Source organism: Mustela nigripes, chromosome 9 (genome assembly GCF_022355385.1).
Source record: "Mustela nigripes isolate SB6536 chromosome 9, MUSNIG.SB6536, whole genome shotgun sequence".
In the NCBI taxonomy this organism is placed as follows: Eukaryota; Metazoa; Chordata; class Mammalia; order Carnivora; family Mustelidae; genus Mustela; species Mustela nigripes.
This window is the reverse complement of record NC_081565.1, coordinates 13517932-13540474: the sequence shown is the minus strand read 5'-3', so window position 1 is coordinate 13540474 and position 22543 is coordinate 13517932. Positions and strand designations below refer to the sequence as shown.

Sequence of the window (22543 nt, the reverse complement as noted above, 5' to 3'; positions counted from 1 at the left end):
GAAAGCAGGCCTGGGGGGTTGCTGTACCCTCTGAAGCCAGGCAGGAAGCCACAGATTGGATCCCAGATCCCACACCCTTGCCAGACTGGAGGCTGGCTTCTCAGTCCCCTTCCATCTGGCCCCAGTTGGGGGCTTCAGTGGTGGCAGCTGTGGGGCTGAGAGGAGGGAGGATGGGGCCCACCCCCCGCTGTTCCCTGCATGGCTGATGCTAGAGAAGCAGGAGGAAGTGGGTGGGCCACGTGCAGCAGGTGAGGTCCTCTGTGAAAGGCACTGTAGGAGTTGAGATTTGAGGCAAGGGGCATCTGGACGATCTCAGGGACTCCCTGATGCTCACAGGTGGGGAGGGGCTGAGCCTAGCAATGGAAAAACCAGCTCCCCAGGCCCGCTACCCCCACACCACCCCGCTGTTCATCTACCTTCGCCCTGCAGCTGGCAGCCTGCAAAACCCAGCCAAGCTGGAGGCCACAGCAGTGGTTGGCAAGGCCGGTCCCCATCTGGTCCACCCCCTGCCCTAGTGAAGGCACTTCTTTCTACTTTCCAATCATCTGAGTCTAATATCTCTGGAAGCAGCAAAAATGAGGGGTCCCCTCTCCTTCTCACTTTTGGTTTTCCTCCAGATGGGTATGAGTTGTAATGTCAGTTCTAAGAATTCTATTTTTACTCTCACTGACAAAGACTTTCCTTTGAGGGGACTGAATAGCACAAGCCCTTTAAAAATCCCAACCTGTCCCAAAAAGTGATTGTCAATCTCAGGTCAGGGCCCAGCAGGGGCTAGGGAAGAGAGTAGGCGTCCTCTGTGCCTCCTGCGGGGTCACAGCTGGATCATGGCTGAAAGAAGGGGGCAGAGGCTGGACTTTCACATTTACTTGCAGGACACGGCCCCTGAAGAGGGCCAAGGGAGAGCCAAGGGCAGGAACCAGGCTGGCACCGGAGGGGGTGGGGTGTGTATGTGTATATGGTGTGTGTGTGTGTGTGTGTTGTGTACTCCAGGAGGGTGAAAGCATACGTGTGATGGGAGCTTCTGTGCGAGTGTGTATGGTCTGGCTTGTGTGGTGGGTTGGGGGGGTGTGGGAGGCACAGGAGACAGTCTGAAGGTTAGCATGATGTGGCTGCTTTTCCTCCCACTTCCTCTCCCTGTCCCACAGGTTTTCAAGGCCACTTCCATTCCGGCAAGGCCAGGTGCAGCTCCTTGGCAACTATGAGGGCTGTGGCCAAGGAGAGGCCAACTTCTGGGACCCGGGAAGCTGACACTCAGAGCCTCTACTCTTAGCCTTAGTAAGGGGGCCCTGGAGTCAGTGCCTTCTGAGGCAGAGACCCAGCCTCTTCACACCTCAGATCCCGAGAGTCCCACGGTCTCTGCCTCACAGGCTGTCCCAGAGGCAGTCTCCCCCGCTTGCCACCCCGGCCAAGGGCAGCAGGGAGTGGCAGGAAAGCAGGAGGGAGAAGCTCTGAGACGTGTCCCCTTCTCCACCTTCAGCCATGCTTAAAGGTTCTTATAATGCGATCCCTGGGTCGACTGGCTGCCCGTGGGTCCAGTGCGAAGGACATCCAGGAGAGGGACAGCCATGCGTGTGTAGGTGTGTAAACACACACACCCAAATGGGGTAGGAGTGAGAAGGACACGGACAAAGAGAAAGACCTGGGCCTCAGACAAAGGGGTCAGAGAGCCAGGGGGACACAGATTCGGAGTTACAGGTAAACAGTCTGAGGAAGTATGTGGAGACACCGAGTAACAGCCAGTGGGACCTTAGAGACACAGGCAAAGGGGTCACGAGGCTGAGGTGGCCTGGGAGCAGGACGGGCGCGCAGAGCGGCGCAGGCCACGGGCTGGCAGGCAGGTGGGAAGGGCCTCTTGCCAGGCACGTGGGAGCTGTCGCGCTCCTCCCCCACCCCAGCCTGGAGAGAACGGTCTCTCCGTGGGGTTCCCGGCTGCGGGCATCTCCCGGAGCGAGTCAGTAAGGGGTGGCCCCTTCCCACTCCACCAGGTACTGAACCTTGCCCTCGGGCGTGACCCTCCGGGCCAGCACCTGGTACTTCTCCCCACAGGCCAGCCGCCCGGCCGCGCCGAAGTAGTTGGTGATGGAGGACTTGAGGTGGGACAGGGACGAGTCGTCCTCGCTGATGCTCTCGAAGGTGTGGCTGTCGATGCCTTCGTCCAGCCGCTCGGGGCCCGAAGCCGCCTCAGCACTGCTGTCTGAGGGGCAGCGCCCCCCCAGCTCGGCTGCCCGCCGCTTTGCCCGCAGTGGCAGGTACGCTTTGGCCCCCAGCTTCCTCTTGCGGCTGCCCACCGTCCGTCTAGGTCAGCATGGGGAGAGGGAGACGACAGGAACGGGGTGGGATCATCCTGACGAGCCCTCTTCCCGAGCACCCCTGGACACCGGGCACCGGGCACTGGGCCGGGCCTGGGGCCTGGCGGGGGATGGAGTATGTCCCTGGGTCCTCCCCACAGGCCAGAAGAGGCTCGGGAGGAGGAGAAACTGGCTGCGGGGGAGCAGTGAGCCCGGAATTCCGACGAGGGTGTGCCCCCCACGAAAGCATGCCTGCGGAGGCCCTGCTGGCGCTACTTGGTCCCTTCCCTGGGTGCTCCTGGACTCGTTTGCAGCTAGGCGTCCAGTGGTGTGGGCAGACAGGACCGACACACTAACGGACCTTGTCCCCAGAGCCTGGACTGGAGAAAGGCGTGCGTGTGCGTGCAACACACACACAGGGACAGAAAGAGCTGGTGGAGAGACGGACACACATAAAAGAAGAGGTGCGTGTCCACAGGTGCTTTGGAACAGAAAGCGAGCCCCGAAGAGCTCGGAGAACCAAAGAAACTGGAGGAACCAAATACAAATACAAAGGTGGCGCCCCGAGATGCCCGCGGGCGCACAGACGCCAGGAGGCCAGTGTCCTAGCATGCAGGTGCAGGAGCCTCCCGCACCGCTAGGGACCGGCTCCTGTCAGACACACTGTAGCCCTGCCCAGGTCCCCAGGCGTTTCTGTCCCCTCTCCCAGACCCCCACAGAGGTAGACAGCCAAGAAGCAGGACACCATACAGAGACCTGCAAAGCCATGGCACACAAAGGCCAAAGACCCTAGCATGGAAACTTCCCAGTGACAAGTGTCACATCCCCTGCAGCTGAGGCAGAGCATCCCAAGTGGCCATATGCAGCCCCGTCTGCACCCCAGGACTCAAAACCAGACGGTTCCAGACCCAGACTTACAGAGCAGAGAGGGTCAGGTCCTCACGCTTGAGGAGGTATGGGGCCGGGGGGCGGGGGGGGGGGGGGGGGGACTAGGGAGAAGGACAGAGGCCGAGTCCGTCCCGCAGGGACCTCACCTGGAGTCATAGGAGAGGCTGGTGGAGGCCGAGCCGGAGGTGCTGGCGGCGTCAGTGGAGTCCACATCTGAGAAGAAGGTCTGGCCTGAGCTGGCACTGAGAGGGAGGAGAGGGTGAGCTGCCCCCCGCCGCGTGTCTGCCTGTCCGCCTTCCACTCTGCCAGCCCTCCCAAGTCCAAGGAGTCCCGGGACACTAGAGAAAGCCTCCCCTTGGCACCATCCCTGGCGGTGATGGGAGCCCTGATGAGCCTGGCCCCGACACCTGGCTACTCCACAGACCCGAAGGGCCTCCATTTCCAGCCTCTGTTCCCATCTACCAGCCAGGCAGTCCCAGGTGAGGAGGTTCAGAGAGGCCGGAGGACTGTGCTGAAGGTGCCCCGTTAGTAACCGCTGGGAGGGGGCTGGAGCCCAGGCCTGTCTGGCCGAAGCCCTCCTCCTCCAACAGGAAGCACCACATGACTTTTCATCCTTTTGGAACTGAAATGGGGGACTATGCAGTCCCTCCCCTGAGGTGCACCAAGCACGAGGGGCTGTGGGAATACACAGGAGCGTCCGCACATCTGGGTAGTGTCCAGGAGGGCTCCCTGGAGGAACGGGAATGTGGGATGACCTAAGCAATTCTGGTATCTGAGGGCCGGGAGGAGCAGGAGAGGGGCTGGAGAGGACCGGAGGGCCCAGGCCACATGGCCTGGCCTTTGATCCTGCTCTGGGGAGCCGTCCCTGGGAGTCCTGGAGCTTTCCCACAGGAGGAAGGAGGGTGTGCCGAGACCGCTCAAATGTGGGAAGAGCAGCAGGCAGCCCATGCAGGTGGCCTAACGCCGTTTGGACCCTTTTAACTGGAATGACCCTTGAGGGAGCTTCCATTCCTTGAAAGGCTCTCTGCTTTGTGCCTTCCAGAGCCTTCTTTCATTGCTGGGGGAAGGAGGTCTCACTGCTTGCTTCTACCGCCACGCTTTAGAGTAGCTCTCTGCTGGGTTCCTTGCAGTTACCTTTTTTTTTTTTTTTTTTTTAAGATTTTATTTATTTATTTGACAGAGAGCTAGAGAAAGAGTGCAAGTAAGCAGAGTGGCAGGCAGAGGGAGAGAGAGAAGCAGGCTCTCTGCTAAGCAGGGAGCTAGATGCGGGGCTCAACCCCAGGACCCTGGAATCATGACCTGAGCTGAAGGCAGCTGCTTAACCAACTGAGCCTCCCAGGCGCCCCACACGGCTACCTTTTTAAGCTCTGAATTTCATCCAGCGAGAAGTCGAATATGCTGGCCAGGTGGTGGTTGGTGCTCCAGGCTGAGGTAAAGTCGCTCTGTGGACACAGGATGGATGGGGATGAGGGTCAGTGAGCATCAGAGCCACCTCCCAGAGCACCCTCTCTCCGCCGAGGGCCACACAGGCTCTCTGAGAACTGGGCCTCCCCAGGGTAAGACTTGCCACCCACTCCTTCGTCCTAGGCTGACCAGGGAGCTGGACCATCCTGGTCCTGCCCCCAACTCTGTCTCTAGCTGACTGCATGACCTTCCTATCTCTGGGCCTCAGTTGTCTGAACTGCCCGAGGTGGACAGAAGAGCTGCCATGCTTCCCGGCTCAAGGGGTTGGGACGCACAGCAGAGTGAGAGGCTGCCTACGAGTGCCTCGCACGCCGTCAGGTTGGAGGACATGTGAGGACCGTTAGTGTCCCTGCCCACGCGGAGGGCTGTGGTGCCAATGCCTGGCCACTAAGGAAGGAGTGCTCTGGGCACCTGTCCCAGGCTGAACTCGGCCAGTGGCTGACGTGTGACCTCAGGAGAGTTACTGGCCCTTCCTGGTCCACAGTGACCCCACAGGACTGTGGGGGCAAGGACATTACCTCCCCTGCCCCGCCCCCCTTGGCTTCTGGGGAGAACTTGGGAAGACAAGGGAGTGGTCTTGCAGTGCCTGGCCTTTGGCAGGGATCTGGCTTCTCCTTTAAGGGATGTGACAGAGTGCCCCCGGGCCTGGGGGGCTCAGTTCCCTGCACAGGAATCCCTGATATGGGCTGACCCTGTGTGTGAATGTGGAAAGCAAGAAAACAAGAAACTAACACTGGGAATAGCATCTTCCAGCAAAAACTTTGATCTTTTTCTTCTATAAACTCGCCTTTTCTGCTGCTGGAATTCGTGAGGCAACAAACTGTGGAGACAGAAAGGGGAGAGGGGGGCCGGGTCAGAGCCTGAAGGCCCAGAGGGAGGAGGGACAGGACTGGGGACACAGCAGTGGAGGTGGGGAAAGGCGCTCTTTCCAGACAGTGGGTGTGGGAGGATGTGGGGGGCGGGTATGGTGGGGAGAAAAGAGAGGAGGCTGCTCTGTCCCCAGTGCCCAGGACAAGGCGCTCAGCTCGGCCAGGAGAGCCAGGGACCCTTTACACACTCACTTCCCCTTCCCTCTCTGCCTAAGCCCTAACCCAGCAAGGCTGGGCCCCATGACCTGGCTTGCCCTCCAAGCAAGGCAACAGGGGCCACGGTGGAGGGAGCCCAGGATGTGGGACTGAGGCCCAGCTCGGTTGCTAACTGGCCCTCTCTGGTGCCTCCAGTAGGGCCTATCCGGGTGGAGATCTTCCCTGCTGGAGTCTTCCCTGCTTGCGTGGATGCCACCGTCCCCTCTGGGCCCACCGCACAGCCCATTGGCTGGGGCCGGAGCTGGGAGGAGCAGAGACCCCTGAGCTCAGTCCCCGGGCACTGACCCAGGCTTGCTCTTTCCTCTCTTACGCAGCTCAGAGGCGCCGCCGCTCTCGGTGGGCCCCAGGCCCTTGTCCGGCAGCAGCTTCCCTGGGGGGTTGGGGGGGACACGGATGCGCAGACGGAAGATGCACTTCTTCTTCTTGATCTCTTTGCCGCAGAGGAACCTGGGGGGTGGGCCGGGGAAGGAGAAAGCTCTGGAGTCTGTCGGTCCATCGTCTTCCTGGTCAGGAGAGTCAAGCATTAAAATAACCTGCTCTGCCTCCCTGGGCCTAGAGCTATAACCCAGGGTTGTCCATGGAGACGCTGATTCCTCAAGGCCCGTGGGAGCGGGGGTCCCGGAGGGTGGCTGGGAATGTGGCTGAGGGCTCCTCCCTGTCCTGCCTCTTGCACATGTGTGGTTCCTGCTGTTCTTCTCCCTCTCCTTCTCCCATGCCTCAACCAGCCCTGAGGTCACCTCCTACAGCAGGGCCTCCTCCAGCCCCCAGCGGAACTGCTATGGCCGAGACACTGGATTCTACGCCATTCTGCTTTCTGGTCTCCCCAAGGAGACTGCAAACACCTCCAGGCGCTTCCCTCCTTCCAACACTGGCTGAGCTACTGTGAGCTGCAGAGATGACTCAAACAGGCCTACCCTCAGGAGACTGTCCACAGGGAGGGCAGGAGACCCCACTCTTTAAGACTAGCACTGTGTCTGGGCCCCAAACCACGAGAAGGTGGATGATAGAGTGGATGATTGCATCTAGAGATGTCTGGAGGGGCCTCACAGAAGCAGGGACCATGTGCTATTCCTCACTGCATCCTCGGCACCTACACAGGGCTGGCCCAGAGTAACGCTGCAACAAACAGCCATCCAGGGAACAAATGAGCGAAAGAGATGGAAGAGCACTCTAATTAGCAGAAGGGTCGGAGCCAAGGCTCTGAGTGAGAGAGTGGTGGGTTCAGAATGGCTGACACCCAGAATAAATACGGTAAAAGATCAGCGGCAGAAGGCGTGAGCAGGGTCTGCTCAGGAGAGGCCTTGAATGCCGCGCTCAGGATCCTGGGCACTCCCTGCAGTGGCAACAAGGAATGTGTCAGCTGTGTGCTCTGAGAAGGTGTCAGCAGTCCGGAGGGGAAGACACGGCCGAGGATGAGGTAGGAGGCTGCAGCCTGGCCGGGAGATGATGAACGGATCCTTCCGTGCCTGGCTCAGAACCACAGATGGCTGGAGCAGGAGGGGCCCTCAAAGATCAGGGGCGCACCCTCCATGGAGCCAAGCCAGGACCCAAACACATCATGCTGCTGGAGGGGTCGGGGAGGCCTCACAAAGGAGGTGGGGTGCTCCCTGAATCTTGAAGAATGGGTAGGACTCATCTAGTCAAAGAGAAGGGGAGGGAGACCCAGGCTGGAGCAGTTTGAGCAAAGGCCACGAGTCAGGGAGATGCTTTACACCCAATCCCACTTGCTGGGGGCCCCACGCACTCCCTCCCTCCCCTGCACGCACCGGCTTTTGTAACTGTTCAGCGCATTGAGGAGATGCGGTCCTCGGTCCGTCACGGGGGTGCTGGTGAGCTGAGGAGGAGCAGCCAGCAGGAGAATCAGACCCAGCACAGGACCCTTGTGCCCTCCCTCCCCTCATCTCGGAGTGAGGATCCTGACTTCTTCTAGGATTCTAAATCTTTTCACCTCTCTGAGCTCACTTCTCCATCTGGAAATGCGGAGAGTCAAACCTTGTCCTAGATGGATCAAGAGGTTTAATGGGTCACCCGGGTGGGGTGGGGGGGGGAATGCTCAGTCAGTTAAACATCTGCTTTCAGCTCAGGACATGATCCCAGGGTCCTAGGATCCAACCCAACGTCGGGCTCCCTGCTCGGTGGGAGAGTCTGCTTCTCCTTCACTCTCTACCCCTCCCCGCCTTGCTCTCTCTCTCTTGCACATGCACGCTCTAATAAATAAGTAAAATCTTAAAAAAAAAAAAAAAAAAAGGTTTAAGAATGTCCATGCTCTTGACCCCGTCATGAAACACCATGGGCTCTATCATAGAAATGGAACATGAAATACAAACAAAGCTTTAAGTACAAAAACCTTCCCTGGTGCATCAGTCCTATGACCGGGAAGTATGCAAAGTGGGGAAGAGACTACTCGCCCAACCAGAAGGAATGCAGTGAGTAAACCATGTTGGAAACCAATGGAGCCATTACAAATGTTGACAAAAACTCAGAATATGGAAAAGTATTTGTGATGTAATGTAAACTGAGAAAAATGATTTAAAATTTTATCTACTATATAATGTCAGCCAAGGAAAAGCAGACATAGAAGAAAGGATGGGAGACGTCAGTAGCAGTTGTTTTTGTGCAGTGTGATGGGGGAATATGGGTGGCTTTTTTTTAAGTGGGCTCCACACCCACCACAGAGCCCAACATGGGACCCGAACTCAAGTCCCCGAGACCAAGACCTGAGCTGAGATCAAGAGTCAGACACTTAACCGTCTCAGCCACCAGGTGCCCCTGGATGATTTTTTTAAAGTCTATTCCCTTGGTTGGCTCAGTGGGTTAAAACCTCTGCCTTCCGCTCAGGTCATGATCTCAGGGTCCTGGATTGAGCCCCGCATCGGGCTCTCTGCTCAGCAGGGAGCCTGCTTCTCCCCTCTCTCTCTGCCTGCCTCTCTGCCTCCTTGTGATCTCTGTCTGTCAAATAACTAAAATCTTTAAAGTCTATTTCCTTATACTTTTTAGCACTTAACAGTTTTTCTACCAGGAACATGTGTGTTCTTTTTATAAATCAGAAAAAAGTTATTAAAAATATTAGCTCTACCTATTTTTTAAGGCTTTACAATATGTATCAGTTTTTAAAGATTTATTTATTTGTTTTAGAGAGAGAAAAGGTGTGTGCACACACACCCACGGGGGGGGGGAAGCGGGGGGGGGGGGGGGAGAATGAGAAGCAGACCCCCTGCCAAGCACAGAAGCTGATGTGGGGCTCGGTCCCACGACCCCAAGATCATGACCTGAGACAAAACCAAGGATTAGCTGCTCAAGTGACTGTGCCACCCAGGTGCCCCAACAATATCTATGTCTTATAAATTATCAGATACTATAAATGAAGATGTCATTATATGAAAAGCTTCTGCAAAGTATAAAGGTCATCTTTTTTTTTTTTTTTTTTTGTAAATTCCTGTCTTATCAAAGAGAGATTTGGGGCACTCAGTAGAGAAGATACCTCACTCTGGATTGGTGGAAAGGACTCTAAGGTGGTTGTTAGGGAAAAGGGGGCATGGCCCCCCATGGGAGAGCTTGGTTCTAGTCCCAGCTCAGCTCAGCTCAGCTCAGCAAGTCAAGTCTCCACCTCTGATGTCCTGAAAGCCTCTGGTTTGTTACTTTGCTCCCTGGGTCCCAGGCCCCAGGCCCCGCGGGACGACTTCTGCTATGCAGAGTGAGACCAACAGGGGGCAGGCCCACTTCACTTTCCACCGTAACCAAGTACCTGGAGGTCTAACATCTCCGTAGAGAGCCAGATCCACCCCTAGCTCCCTGCTGCTAAGTCAGTGAGACTCCAACCCGCCCGCTGGCAAAACCTGGGCCAGGAAGCCCGTTGCAGGGCACGGGCTCAGAGGCTTGGACTCAGGGACATAGCAGCTAAGAGGCTCTGGCTCTTTGCCCCAGCCCACAGCCCTCACAGACAGGCAGGGCTGCTGAAGAGCGGAGCCCTCAGCTCCCCAGATCCCGGTCTGGTCCTGGGCAAACCCACTCCCCTCTTGGGAGCTTGGGAAGCCCCCTGGAGAGCTGCCTCCCGCCACTCTGCCGTCCCACGGTCCTGCGTACCTTGCCGAGCTGCAGGAGCTCCCAGTGGTGGTTGACAAAGGCCAGAATCTCCTCAAAGTCAAAGTACTTCTTCTTGCTCTGCACCCCCAGGTTGTAGAGGGCCAGGTGAACCACATCCACCCTGGGTAAGAGGGTGAGGAGGTGGGGCTGGGGTGAGGCGGCGGCCTGCCGGGCCAGGGCCGGGGGCCTCCTGTGTCCGGGCTGAAGGGCGGGGGCAAGGCTGGGAGCTGGTGGCTGGAAATGGAATTGTTCCTGGGGGGAGGCGGGAGCAGAGCAGCTGGGAGGGACGTGGGTGGGCCGCAAGCCCCACCCTCTCACCATCGGAGGGGCAACCGCTCGATGTACTCCGGGCCCTGGTTACACACGGAGCAGAAGAACAGGTAGAACCTGGGGGCGGGCGGAGAAGGGCCTGTGGTGGGAGGGGCTGACACCCTACCCTAGCCTAGACCCCCGCCCCGCACTGCCCTCCTGCCTTCCCACAGTCGGCGCCATCCTTGTCCCAAGGGCTAGTGGCCCTACAGCGGGTGGGGGTTAGCATGGGGCGGGACAAAGACCAAGAGAGACTTCCCCACCCCTCCTTCCCCCACGTTATCCTGGAGGGCGGCTGAATTCGCAGCGAGCTGCGCTAGGCTGAGCTGGAGCGGGGACCCTCTTCCCCTCTGAGACATGCATGCACACAATCACCAACACGACACACTGACCAAGACGCACAGTATCTGGGGCAACCCACAGAAGCCTTCTGTTAGCTTAGCCCCATTTATCAGAAGCCAGATCAATCATCCACCTCCCAGTTCCCCCTGGAGTAGCCAAGGTAGGGGTGGGGCGGGGCTGCCTCTCTCCTTCTTCCCCAGACACTGCAGGAGACTGGGGCTTAGGGAAGGTGGGACTGTGTCTAAGGTCCCCCCACAAATCGGTGGCATCTGGGGCTGCGGCCTGGTACGGTCCTCTGCTGAGAAGGCCTCCTTTGCCCCAAGCTGCCTCTCCTAGACAGGGGCCCACCATCGGAGAACCCCGCATGTGCAGGGCCCGGCAGGCAAGCTGGAAGAGCCGCTGCCCCCTGATGCTCTCCCACCCAATCCCTCCCCATGACCCCCACCCCGCGCCCCGCCACCACCCCAGGCTGAGCCCGACCAGCCGAGCACCTACCGGTCTCCGAACATCATGGGCTCATTGAGGCACTGGGTGCAAGCCTCATGGAACCACTGCCGGCACCGGTGGCACTGCAGCATCCGCAGGTACCATCTGGAGAGCCAGAGGAGTCAGGGTCAGCCAAGCCCGAGCTCCCAGCCAGCCAGCGGCCTCAGCGGCCTGGCCCTGCACCAACGCACACTCCGCCACGGGCAAAAGGAAGAGAACTCACAGTCACCGAGCATGGACGGAGCCTGCACCGGGGGCGGTCCGGGCATGCGTTCCATCGGTTCATCCTGCCGTCTGGTAAAAGACGGGCCACTGCCCTAATTTTACGGGGGACTCTGAGCTTAAATGGCTTGCTCAGGTCACTCGGGACGCGAGTCGGGTATGGTGACTCAAATCCTGGCTTTCTCCCTTCAAAACCTGCACTCCTCATGCCACACCAGAGCCCCATCTCTGGACTGCACCACACACACCGCTTCTCAAACACCACCAAAATGGAAGGGTCTGCCCGGGAGATGTCGTGGGAGCCTTAAAGCCCCTGTAAGCTACAAGGGCAGCACCGTGTCTGGCTTTTCTTACTCAGTCCTCTGTCTACCCTATGATGGTCATCCAACGACTGCTTCACTGAGCGGGAAGGAAGAGCAAAGCGGCACTTCCTTAATGAAAACTGATGCTTTGTTTGCAGCTTGCCAGGTGAGGTCTCTGGACTGCGCGCGCCTGGGGTCTGGGTTAAACTCTGAAGATCCCTTGGTCCCCTTGAGACCTGCTCGGTGTTTCAGGAAACCCCTGGGAGATGCATTTTTAACAATCACCCTGAGCAGCTCTGCCTGGTAAGCACTGAGAGCCACTGTCTCAATTCTGTAAAGGTCTCGTTAAGCATTTCTCCCTTTTATCCCAAAGACCTTCCCACATGCATGGAAGTTGACACCAAGGTTGTTAACCCCACTTGAGAGATGAAGCACTTTAAGGGACTTGCCCAAATTACCCAGCAAGGTTGGATAAACTCAGCCTCTAGGACCCCTACTACTTGTCAACAGAGCTTGAGGATAAGATTCAGGACTTTGATGCATCCTGTGGGCTGTGTCCTGAGGACACAGACCCCATCTCTCCCTTCTGTTGTTCCTGCCACAATGTCTGGTCCAGTCAGTCCAAGGGAGCAGGCTCAGTTACCCATGGCTACATGGACCCAGCCAGGTCAGGAAGAATCAAAGACTCCTGCCCTACAGTAGGGACAAGAATCCCCTCCACAGCATGCCTGACACATGACCCTCACCCCCTGCTTGCACACTTCTAAAGGAAAAATACCTTAATATCTCACCAGGAGCCTGTCTCATTGACTCTGAGAATGGAAAGGTTTATCCTCAATTCCGTGCCCCAGCAGTAACAGCTCACATGTATTAAGTGCTGACCAGGTGCGAGGCACCGGGTGAGATTTTATGTGAATTATCTAATCGCTGCTCTGCTCACAATCCCATGTAACGGGAACACTCCGCTGAGAACTGGGCCCAGGGTCTGCGCACAGCTCCAAGGGGCTGGGAAGATCCGGACACTCTCTGCAATACCTCCCACCCTTTCCGGGAGGTGCAGTCTGAGAGTGCAAGCCGGGTCACCTCGAGCCCCGCCTCCGGGCCCCCTCGAGCCCCGCCTCCGGGCCCCACCCGGCGGCCTTAGCTCCGCCCCCAACTGCACAGCCCCGCCCCCGGGAGGCCCCGCCCCTGCCGCGGGTCCCCGCCCCTCGGGGGAAGACCCCGCCCCCGCAGCCTTACTCTCCCGGTCCGCCGCAGTAACAGTAACACTGCTGCTGGTTGGTACGGTGGGGCGAGTCCCATTCGAGCTCCTCGGGTTGGTAGGACAGCACCATCTTCACGGCTTGCAGCGTCCTGGCGATGGCGCCCTTCTTCAGCGCGCCGCCTTTCTGCAAGGAGATAAGGGTCTGACTCAGCGGTGGGGGTCCCGGCAGGGGGCTGGTGGCTGGGAGGGGTGGCGGTGCGGGGCGGCCACACGAGTCTGCACGCTGCGGCTAGCAAGGGACATGCTGACCCCGCGGACCCGCAGGTATTCTGGCGTAGTGAGAAACGCAAGAAGTTTTTCCTCATCGATCCCAAATCTATCTACCCTCTCTCCATCCCGAGGCTCTCCTAGTAACAGCATTTTAGGTAACAATATAGGTAACAATAATAACCAATATGTATTGGGGGGGTACTTACATGGGTGTTGTCTTTTGATAGCAAACACCATTTACTGGGGGCTTCCTACCCCTGGCACCAAACCCAGATCCATTGTACCATCTGTTGAAGCTCAGGGGGGTTAAAGAACTTGGCCAAGGACATATGACTTGCTGGTCAGCGGCAGCAGCACTGCCTGCCTCCAAAGCCCAGGCTCTGTGACCCAGAGCCCAGGGCGTGTAGGCTTCCCGGTGAAGTGGGGAAAGGCAGGGAGTGCGAGGAAGGAGGGCTCACCCGCACAGCCAGTGCGAAGATGCAGCGTCGGCAGAACCAAGGTGTGAGCAGGGGTCGGTCCGCACTGCCCGCTCTAGGGATGTGGCACTGCTGATGGTACCCTACAGCAGAGGGTGGGTGGTGAGTGCCCGCAGGGGAGCAGCAGCCCCCAGGCCAGTGCCAGTTAACCCAAAGACCACGGGGCTGGGGAGGGCGCAGCAAGTCCGAGCAGCTGGGGGGGGGGGGGGGGGGGGGGGGGGGGGGGGGGGATCGGCCGGCGATCTTCACCAAGGCAGGCAAGCCGGTGTCCAAGCAGGCAACTCAAAGACAGCCTGGGCCCCGGTGGGGGAGACACCACAGTCTGGCTTCAGCCTCTGGGTCCCATCTCTCCACCCTTTCTCTCTACTGGGTTAGGGGGAGCTCCAACCTGCACATCTTGTCTTACTTTCCCCAGCTCTCCCCAAGGGTCACCTCCCCAGGCCCTCATTCCCAGGATCAGCCCCCTGTCACTCTTGGAGCTCCAACAGAAACAGGAAGAGCGCTGAGATCCCAACAGTGAGGCGTGTCCATTTGGCCAGCAGGGCCTGGGGAACCTCTGGTCAGGACCTCCTCTGTGCTCTGCTCACCACACTCACCCAGGCCACACTTCCCACAGATGAGGATCTCATTGAGTGGCCCTGACGTCTTCCCCAGACAGATGTTGCACTTGGGCTCCTCCCCCGGAACACCAGCTGAAAGGGAGAGAAACCCTCCTGGGTCAGGTCTGGCACAAGGGAATTAGAAGAGTTTAAAAATTTACCATCTAGGTACTAAGCCTCTACTCGGTGTGGGACCTGGCACTGGGCCCGTGGGCCCACTCACTGAATCGCCCCAACCATTTGGAGCAGCCTGGTATCATCAGCCCATTCTAAAGACCAGGAAATTGAGGCTCAGAGTGGTTAAGTCCCAGAAGTTAAGTAGGAGAGCAGGGATTCGAACCCATGACTGTTTGACATCAATTCCTTTGTTCTTTCTGACCATATCCTGCTTCCTCTTCTGCCTAATTTAGTTTTTTATGTAAACAATAATAGAATATAATGAAACTCCATGTTCTTAACAATTAAGAGCTCATAGCCAATCTTGTTTTGACTATATTCCCATCTATTTCTTCCTCTTGTATTATTTTGAATCAATTCCCAGATACCTAACCATTTTCTGAAAATATTTCAGTATGTAATTCTGGAAGATCAGGATACTCTTTAAAAAAAAAATGCAACATAACTACAGTGCCTTTATTGTACCTAAAAATTAAAAACAATTTAATATCAACCAACAAATTCAATTAGTGTTCATATTTCCAATTGTTTCTTAAATAAAAATGTCATAAGAATTTTAAGTATGTTCAACTGCTTTTTATGTGCAAGTTCTTTCTCATCTCTTTTTTTTTCTTTACTTTTTGTTACCGTTGAAGAATATGTGTGTTTATGTGTGAAAGGTTTGATATATATTAATACATTCTGATACACGTTTCTGTCTTGTCCTCCTGGCACACTCAAAGTTTTGTAAGGGCAGAAATGGTATCTGCTCATCACTAAGTCCCCAGGACCTTCTACTTTGTGTAACACATAATGTGTACAAGACACATTTGTTGAATACATGGTCTCTTGCCTCTTATTCCTGAATGTGCCACGGCCGGTCGCAGTGAACCCGCACCCGCTCAGGGAAGTGAGCTGCTGATGTAAGCCAATAAAGTAGTAAGCTTGATTAAGTAATCAATAACACTGGCTTATTCAGCCTTGTGCTCTCATCTTGGGTGATGCTAGAGGGATACTGTCCTGCCTGTGGGGCACAGTTATCTGGCTGGGAAGACAAGCTGTTCCTAACAGGTGAGCACTGTTAGCCTGTCCAGGGTCCCCAGCACCGGTGTCTTTCTTCCCCTGCTGGCTCCCTACGATGGGAGAGTAGCTCAAAAGAAGAGCTCCCCATGCTTTAGACCTTTGTAGAAGAAACTGAGAGTGACGGGGCACTTGGAGAAGAGTCTCCACTTCAGCATCAACCACGATACCTTGGAGACAGGGGTGGTTTGGAGCCTCTACGACCCGGCTGGGTTCTGTGGCCTCTACTTGGCAGGCTCCTTGAAGTCCTTTCTTACAGTAACAAATTCTTTCAGAAGTGCCACCCCGGAACTCAGCAGTGCTAAGCTAAGTGCTACACTTGGGTTCTCATGTCACCAGCCTGTGAGGCCACTAATGTCATCACCGCCTTTCTTCAGAGGAAGAAACTGAGGCTCAGGGAAGTGGTGTCACTCGCCCAAGGACACGTAGCTAGCGAGCGGCAGAGCTGAAACTTGGCCTGAGGTCTCCTGAGCCTACACTTGGAGCTCCGTATTGGAAGCGTAGGAGTGTTGGGACTGCTGAGTGGCGTTTGTCATGTCTGTGGGAAGGAAGAATGACGGCCAGAGTGGGAAAATGTCAGCTCTCTGTGTACAGGGAGGGCACCCAACCCAGCTCCCTTTCGAAGGCGGTCCAGCTCTGTCCAAGCATGTCTGTCTCCACAATGCCTGGTCCGTCTCTGCTTTCTTGGCTTCCCACCAAGACTAGGGCTGCCTCCACTAGTTTTCTTCACATGTGGACAGGGCACACTGTGCTCACATCTAGAGGTGCCAGTTTTGATTGCCTGGGCCCCTCGCCCAGATTCCTAGCCCCAGCCTGACCCTCAGCTTCGTGCAGTTGGGGATGAGGTGCCATCCCGGCTCTGCCGGCACCTCCCCTGAGCCACCTTCTCCACCTGCCTGCCTCCCTCGTGACGTGGGAGTGGTCAAGGGCATGATGGATGTCAGAAGTGCCTTTCCATGTAAACACACAACTAGCCATCCTATCAGCTCAGGTGGACTTGTTGGGGAATAGGGGTCCATGAACAAGGCCAGACACAAGCAGTACAAGAGAGAAGGAGAGAAGGAAAAAAAAAATCAAGTGGAGGAGGAGAGAGGGCCAGGGATGGGGCCAGGGAGTCCGAGCTCTTAGGAGTACTCACCATGCTGTATGTCCTTCCACAGGACCCAGTATTTGGAATTATCTTCAAAAGTCACAAGGCAGCTCTGCTTAGAACTGCTGACCTGGGGCATGAACAGGGAGGGACAATGTAAAAAAGTGGCCAGGGAAAAGCCACTGGGACACGGTCTTCCACTCCCGTTTTTGTCCCCACGGGATAGGGGGATTACACCTGCTCCTTGTGCCCCCGAAAGCAGAGCTAGGCTCGAAGGGGAGGGAGGACAGCAGTTCCAGAGGCAACTCGCGCCGGAACCCGGGGCCACAGTCAGGGTCTGGGGGACCGCAAGCTGGTGGGAATGCAGATGGCAGCACAGGCTAGGTGGTCCTCTGAGATCCCTTCCAACCTGATGCTGTTTTGTTCTCTAGGCACACAGAGCTCTATTCTAAAGACCTGGTTGGATGACACCGGCCCTAAAGATGGCACCTGCAAAAGCAGGTTCTGGGTCCTTCCAGGATCATCTTTTGAGCAGGAGGGGCATGAGGGAGGCCTAGGCCGGAGGCTGCACCTGGAAACTGGGACCAGGGAGGAGAGATTTACCCTCTTGATCTTCCCGAGGTAATACAGCCCATCGGTCCAGCGGCACAGCACATACTGGCCCTCTGTCAGCTTGGACATCAGGTCTTTGAAGTTGTTCTTGGCTTTTGCAAGGGCCCCCTTGTTGGGGAGGTGGGTGGTGGCACCATAGGAGTCCCGAGTCCCTGGGTCCAGAGAGCAATTCTCCATCGGCTTCCCCTGACACTGGAAGAGAAAGAGAAGAGGATTTTTATTCCCTGCTCTCCTGTTTCAGCAGTCCACCTGGGGAGGGAAGGAGACTACTATTTACACAACCTATGCTGCTACGTGCCAGGCACTTCTACCATCTCATGGGATCCTCGTGACAGTCCTGTGAGGGAGACTTTATTATTCCCATTCTATGGATGGAGAAACTGAGGTTTGGCAAGGGAAAGTGGCCAGTGCGGCAGAGGCCAAGCCAAAGCTCATAATCAGGTAATCAGGTGGACCGATTCTTTTTTTTTTTTTTTTAAAGATTTTATTTATTTATTTATTTGACAGACAGAGATCACAAGCAGGAGGAGAGGCAGGCAGAGAGAGAAGGAGAAGGAGGCTCCCTGCCGAGCAGAGAGCCTGATGCGGGGCTCAATCCCAGGACCCTGAGATCATGACCTGAGCTGAAGGCAGAGGCTGTAGCCCGCTGAGCCACCCAGGTGCCCCAAGTGGGCTGATTCGAAACCCTGCCTCTCTTCCCACCCATACCATGCTGCCTTCTAAAGATAAAGAATCTCTCCATCAACCATAGAGTAGTCTCCATGTCCACGTGGCCTGAACTCCCAGGCTCAGGAGCCTGAAGATTCATCCCTTAAGCAAACATGTTCTGAGCGGAGGGCCTTTTCCAGGGGAGCATGGAGAAGACTTCGCTGCTTACCAACCCCCCACCCCAGCCCAGCCCAACCCCTGCCCTGAGATCTGGCCAGAGGAAGCTCACCTAGGAAGGAAAACGCCTAGGTGACTTGTGACGGGGTATAGATGGTCCACCTGTGTCTTCATAATCCCCCGTTCTGCTCTCAATTATGCAGTGATTTAATGGAAACCAGTCCTGGGACATTTAAACTCACTCTGTTTCTACTCAGATGCAAATGTGCTGCTAGCAGGTAAGGCAACACAAGCCACCCTCCCAGCACCTGTCTCTCCTACCATCCTGTAGAACACACTTCTGCCCCACTGCTCTCTTCTTCCTGCTAATGGGACCACTAATGGGAACCCCCAAACCCCCGAGCGCCTTTAGAGTTTTCCAACCAGTGAGTTGCCACAGTTGGTCAACTTCAAGCCCAGGGGATTTCTGGCATCTGGCCCCTCTTTTCCATGTCCCTGTCCTGGTCTGAGTTCAGGCCTCTCTTTTGCTTGGGCATTCACTCATCCCATAACTATTTCCTAAGCTTTGTGCTCACTTACGCGGGGTGCTGGAATGGGGAATGAGACCACCGGCACGCACTGCCCGTCACTCCCTGCTTTTCTGTCTTCCCACCAGACACTTCCACACGGCCACCAATTCTTACTTCTCCCTTCCAGAAACCTTCTGTGGCTCCCCAGTGTCTTCACAAGCTTTGGCCCCCTCCTCCCCTCTCTGGGTTCACCTGGCTCTATGCCCCTCCACACACTCTCCGCTGAGCCCAGAGGAACACAGCCTTGCTCTGTTCCCTGCACCCCCTACTCTGGTCCCCTCCTTCTCCCTGCTGTGGCAGGGGGCACCTGGTGTTTGTAGACAGGGAGAGAGTCCTGTGTGTTTTGCTGTGTCAGTGCGTGTGGACTCCTGTGAGATTGTGTTTCCCGATGTCTGCGGCCGTGTGTCAGTGGGTATATGAAACTGAATACATGTGTGTGCCTGTCAGGGGCCCTGGGGCAGGCAGGGCACTGCTGAGATCCAGGCTCCCCAGACGACACTGTGGCCACGTTCCCCTCCACCCCACACCCCCATTCTGCCCTCTTCTGGACGGCAGAGCAGTGCAGGCCTTGGGCGAGGTAATTGCCCCGAATCCCAGCCTTCTCCCTGCCACCTGGCTCCCGGTCGCTGCGAAGTCCCCGCCCGCCGGGCCCGGGCCCGGGGCCCCGCAGGTTCACAAACTGACACTTCCTCCTCCGCTGCACCGTTGGGAGCCGGCTCGGTCGCCGCGCCCCCACTGGCCGGGCGGGGGCCCCCGGGTGGCGGCCCCCTCCCCGCGCCTCCATCCTCCCGGAGCGGGCCCCCGCCGGCTGTGATTGGTTGATTCAAACCCATCTGCAAAGAAATGCCTGTTTGCGGGTTCCCGTCGGCGTCCAGTTCAAATCCGCGGCACCCGGAGCGCGGGGCCGGGCGGGGGCAGGAAGCGAGGATGATTCATGCGCCGGGGCCTCTCCCAGGGCGGCCGTTGGCTTTTATAAAAAAGGGTGTTCGGGGCGGGGGGGGGGGGACTTGCAGAGGTACCCCCCTCGGGTTCAAGCACTCCTCTCTTCGGTTGCTCCGACGCCAAGCCTCCCTGTCCCAGTCCTGCAGCAGCCTGACTTCAGACGTGAGCAAAATCCCAAATGCCTCTGTCGGTCTCCACCCCCGCCGCCACCACCACCCTCCGCCCCCGAACGGGAAAAGTCAAGATTTGGGGCCAGGGAGCAGCGACCTGTCACCCACGCCCCCCGCCCCCAAAGGCTCCGGGACCCGGGCGGAGCTCCCCCGCTCCGCAGACGCCGCTTACCCCCGTTCCAGCCCCAGGCATGCAGTTCCCCGGGACACCAAACTCCCCGCCCCACCCGCCCCCCCCGCCGCCGCCTCCCGAGGCGCTCGGTTCGCCCAAGTCCGGGGAGACTTCGCAAAGAGGGACGTGTGCCGGGAGCAAAGCGTCTGGCGGGGAGTCCCCGCTGCACTTACCGCGAGCCTGCGTGTCGGCCGGTCCCACTTGGAGTCTGGCCACCAGGCGCATCGGCGGAGGCGGCTGCGCGCGGCCCGCGGCTGCCCGGCCGAGTGTCCGCCCGTGGGGCGGGGGTCGGGGTCTCGGCGGGGGCGGGGCGGGGCGGGGGCGCCGCGGGGAGGAGTGGGGGGAGGCGGGGGAGGGAGGGGCCGGGGCGCTCAGGAAGGGGCCCCCCGGGCGCGGGGCGCCATCTTTTTCGCGTTTTCCCGCGAATTATTGACGTCCCGCTTATGTAATTAGCGGGGGCCGCGGCGGCCTCGCCATTGGAGCCTGCGGCCGCGGGGCCCCGCAGCGCCGCCCGCCCGCGCCCGCGCCCGCCCCCGTGCGTCCCCGACCCCCCGCCCCCCGCGCGCGCATCCCCGCCGCCCCGCTCGCCGGGCGCAGGCACGCGGCGCGACAGCACGGGGACGCGGAGCCCGCCGCGACCCGGCCACGCCGCGGGCACACGCGGAAGCACCGCCGCGCGCCGCCGGAGGAAACCCTGCAGGCTGTGCTGGGGGCGCAGACCTCCCGCGGGCCCGGACGCGCTGCGGGGAGGTGCGGACGCGCACTGATTGCCCGCGGAGCCGCGACCCCGGGGAGGCCGGACGGGGCTCCCACACGTGAACGCACGGCCGCCCGCACTTGCCGAGTGGACGGTCGGCACCGCGACACGGCCCCCGCCGAACATGGAAAGGTCCACGGCGCACCCAGCGCGAACCCAAGGTCCCAACGCGTGCTACACACAGCACACAATAGAGACACTTACAGGATGCAGGCATAGAGACACACAAGGAGAGACACAGTGTGCAGGGCATAGACACACAACAGAGCATACGCGTAATATAGACGAGCAGCAGGCATAGACCCAAAACACAGTAACAACACAGACACGGGAGAGAAAGTATCCCAATGACATATCGCGCACAAACACAACGCAAAAATACAATCGCAAATACCACAGACACAAACACAACGTATAAATAGTTCACACTGTGAAAGACAACATGCAGCGTCCTAGAAATAGACAGAGGCAACGGACATGGCTCCAGTCAGAAAGTGTCCTGGCCCAGGGCATAAAGGGCAGACCTGTGCCTATCCAGACTCACTCTCTGTTGGGGGGGTGGGGTGGAGAACACTTGCAAAGAACCCCCCACCTTGTCCTTCAGCCTCCTCTGACCTGCTACCATCCCGCTCTGCAGATCCCCCTGGGAGGTTGGGCCAGTGTGTGCATCATGGGTGTGGTCAGTGGACACCCCCATCCCAGCCTTCCTTGCTCACTGTCAGGTTGCCCACTGTTGGCCCTTTGCCTCGCAGCCTGGGCGGATGATCTCTCGGGCTGGCTGGCTCTGCCTTTAGGGTGCGATGGACAGAGCTGATTGGGGGGAAGAGGCTGCCTCTGGGTCTGAAGGGCCAGTTGCACGGATTAGTGGCTGTAGGACCCTGCGTTTCCTTATCTGAAGAGAGTTGCTGTGAAGATTAGAGTTTATATTTGTACAGCTCCTGGTACCCAGTGGGTGTGCTGTGATTACTGTAGTTTCAAGAAATTATATATTCCTTGAGGGCACCCTTGCAGGGGGACTAAAGTGGGAGCTAGGAAGCCCACAGTTTCAAGGGAAATCAGGTGTGGGCACATGCAGACATCAACACACACATACACATATGAGGGGCGTGGTGCAGTGATCTAGATTGTGGAATTGGGAGAGTCCTGGTTTCCTGTCTGGTTCTGCCTCCGGGCCCCTATGGGATCTTGGGTAAGCTGGTTCCCTTTTAGGCCACATTTCCTCATCTGTTCAAAGGACTTAGGAACACTACTCCATCTCACGGGTGGTTGCATTGATGGGGTTAAAATCAGATTATGAATGAAGATTAAAATAGCATAATGAAGGAGCAGATGCTTCTGTAGAGGAAAAAGGGGTATGCAAAGTGCGGAGTTGTTAAAGCACTACACCAGAAGGGTAGAGAGCATCACCAGTGATTGTTCAGAGGCAGCTCTGACTTCGAATTGAGAAGAGGGTATAAATATCTTGGGAAAGGCAGCGTGTAGGTAGAATCTGGAAATAGGGAGGTGAGCCTTCCAGGTGGGGAAAATGGTATGTGCAGGAAGCCTGGGACAGAGCAGGCTGTGTTGTTGGGGCTGGAGTTCAGGAGTGGAGGGAGGCAGTGGAAGGGGAGCTTGGAAGAGAAGGTGGAGCGGACTTTGGGGCTATGCTCGATCCGCAGCCCACAGCCAACCAAGGCCACTGGGCAGGTGACAGGCTAAGCTGTGCATCTTCTAGAGAGAACTGTGGGAAGTGCCATGATCTGAATTTACTTTGGGATCCGGGAGGAGCGGCTTGCAAGTGGGGACAAATAAGACAAGGGCAACCCAACTGCTAAAAATAAAAATAAATGGTTAAGGATAGCAATGGGCAATTCACACAAGAGGGAATCTAAATGGCCAAAAATATGAAAAGAAGTTCGGCCTCACTGGTCACATGAGACATGCAAATGAAGAGAGCTGTGAGCTGTGCTACCTCATTTCATACCTACCAGACAGGCAGAGCCAGAGGTCTGTCAACATGGGGTGAGGTGGGGGGATTGCTGAGCACGTGGCACGGCTGGAATCCCCATACACTGCTGATGAGCATGTCAGGGGCTCCAGCTCCACTGGACAAGTGTTGACAAACTTTAATGAAGTCCAGGTTGCCTCTGCCTGCCATGCAGTGACTCCACTC

At 57.4% G+C, this 22543-nt stretch overlaps 1 protein-coding gene across 6 annotated transcripts; it reads right to left on the bottom strand.

Moving 5' to 3' along the window:
- Positions 1-1864: 1864 nt before the first annotated feature.
- Positions 1865-19657, bottom strand: PHF19 (PHD finger protein 19). Of its 6 annotated transcripts, XM_059410917.1 has the most exons (15): positions 19635-19654; positions 16948-17148; positions 16393-16474; positions 14016-14111; positions 13402-13502; positions 12709-12857; positions 10955-11050; positions 10127-10195; positions 9809-9929; positions 7492-7559; positions 6011-6172; positions 5373-5460; positions 4533-4618; positions 3323-3418; positions 1865-2295 (listed from the first exon to the last, which is right to left on the bottom strand). In XM_059410917.1, the coding sequence occupies exons 2-15, from the start codon at positions 17131-17133 to the stop codon at positions 1953-1955; spliced, it is 1743 nt and encodes a 580-aa protein (XP_059266900.1). In that variant the 5' UTR covers positions 17134-17148; positions 19635-19654; the 3' UTR covers positions 1865-1952. The 6 variants fall into 6 exon arrangements, with proteins under 6 accessions (XP_059266900.1, XP_059266901.1, XP_059266902.1 ...); XM_059410918.1 differs by lacking the exon at positions 1865-2295 and having other exon boundaries at positions 3330-3418; positions 6011-6228; positions 19635-19657; XM_059410919.1 differs by lacking the exon at positions 1865-2295 and having other exon boundaries at positions 3330-3418; positions 6036-6172; positions 19635-19656.
- Positions 19658-22543: the final 2886 nt, after the last annotated feature.

Coding starts and splice junctions, on each gene's coding strand:
- PHF19 (XM_059410917.1), bottom strand. CDS start 17,133: ATGGAGAATTGCTCTCTGGACCCAGGGACTCGGGACTCCTATGGTGCC. Junction 14,112..16,392: donor GTGGAAGGACATACAGCATG/GTGAGTACTCCT, acceptor TCTCCCTTTCAG/CTGGTGTTCCGGGGGAGGAG. Junction 13,503..14,015: donor CTGTGGGAAGTGTGGCCTGG/GTGAGTGTGGTG, acceptor CCTCTGCTGTAG/GGTACCATCAGCAGTGCCAC.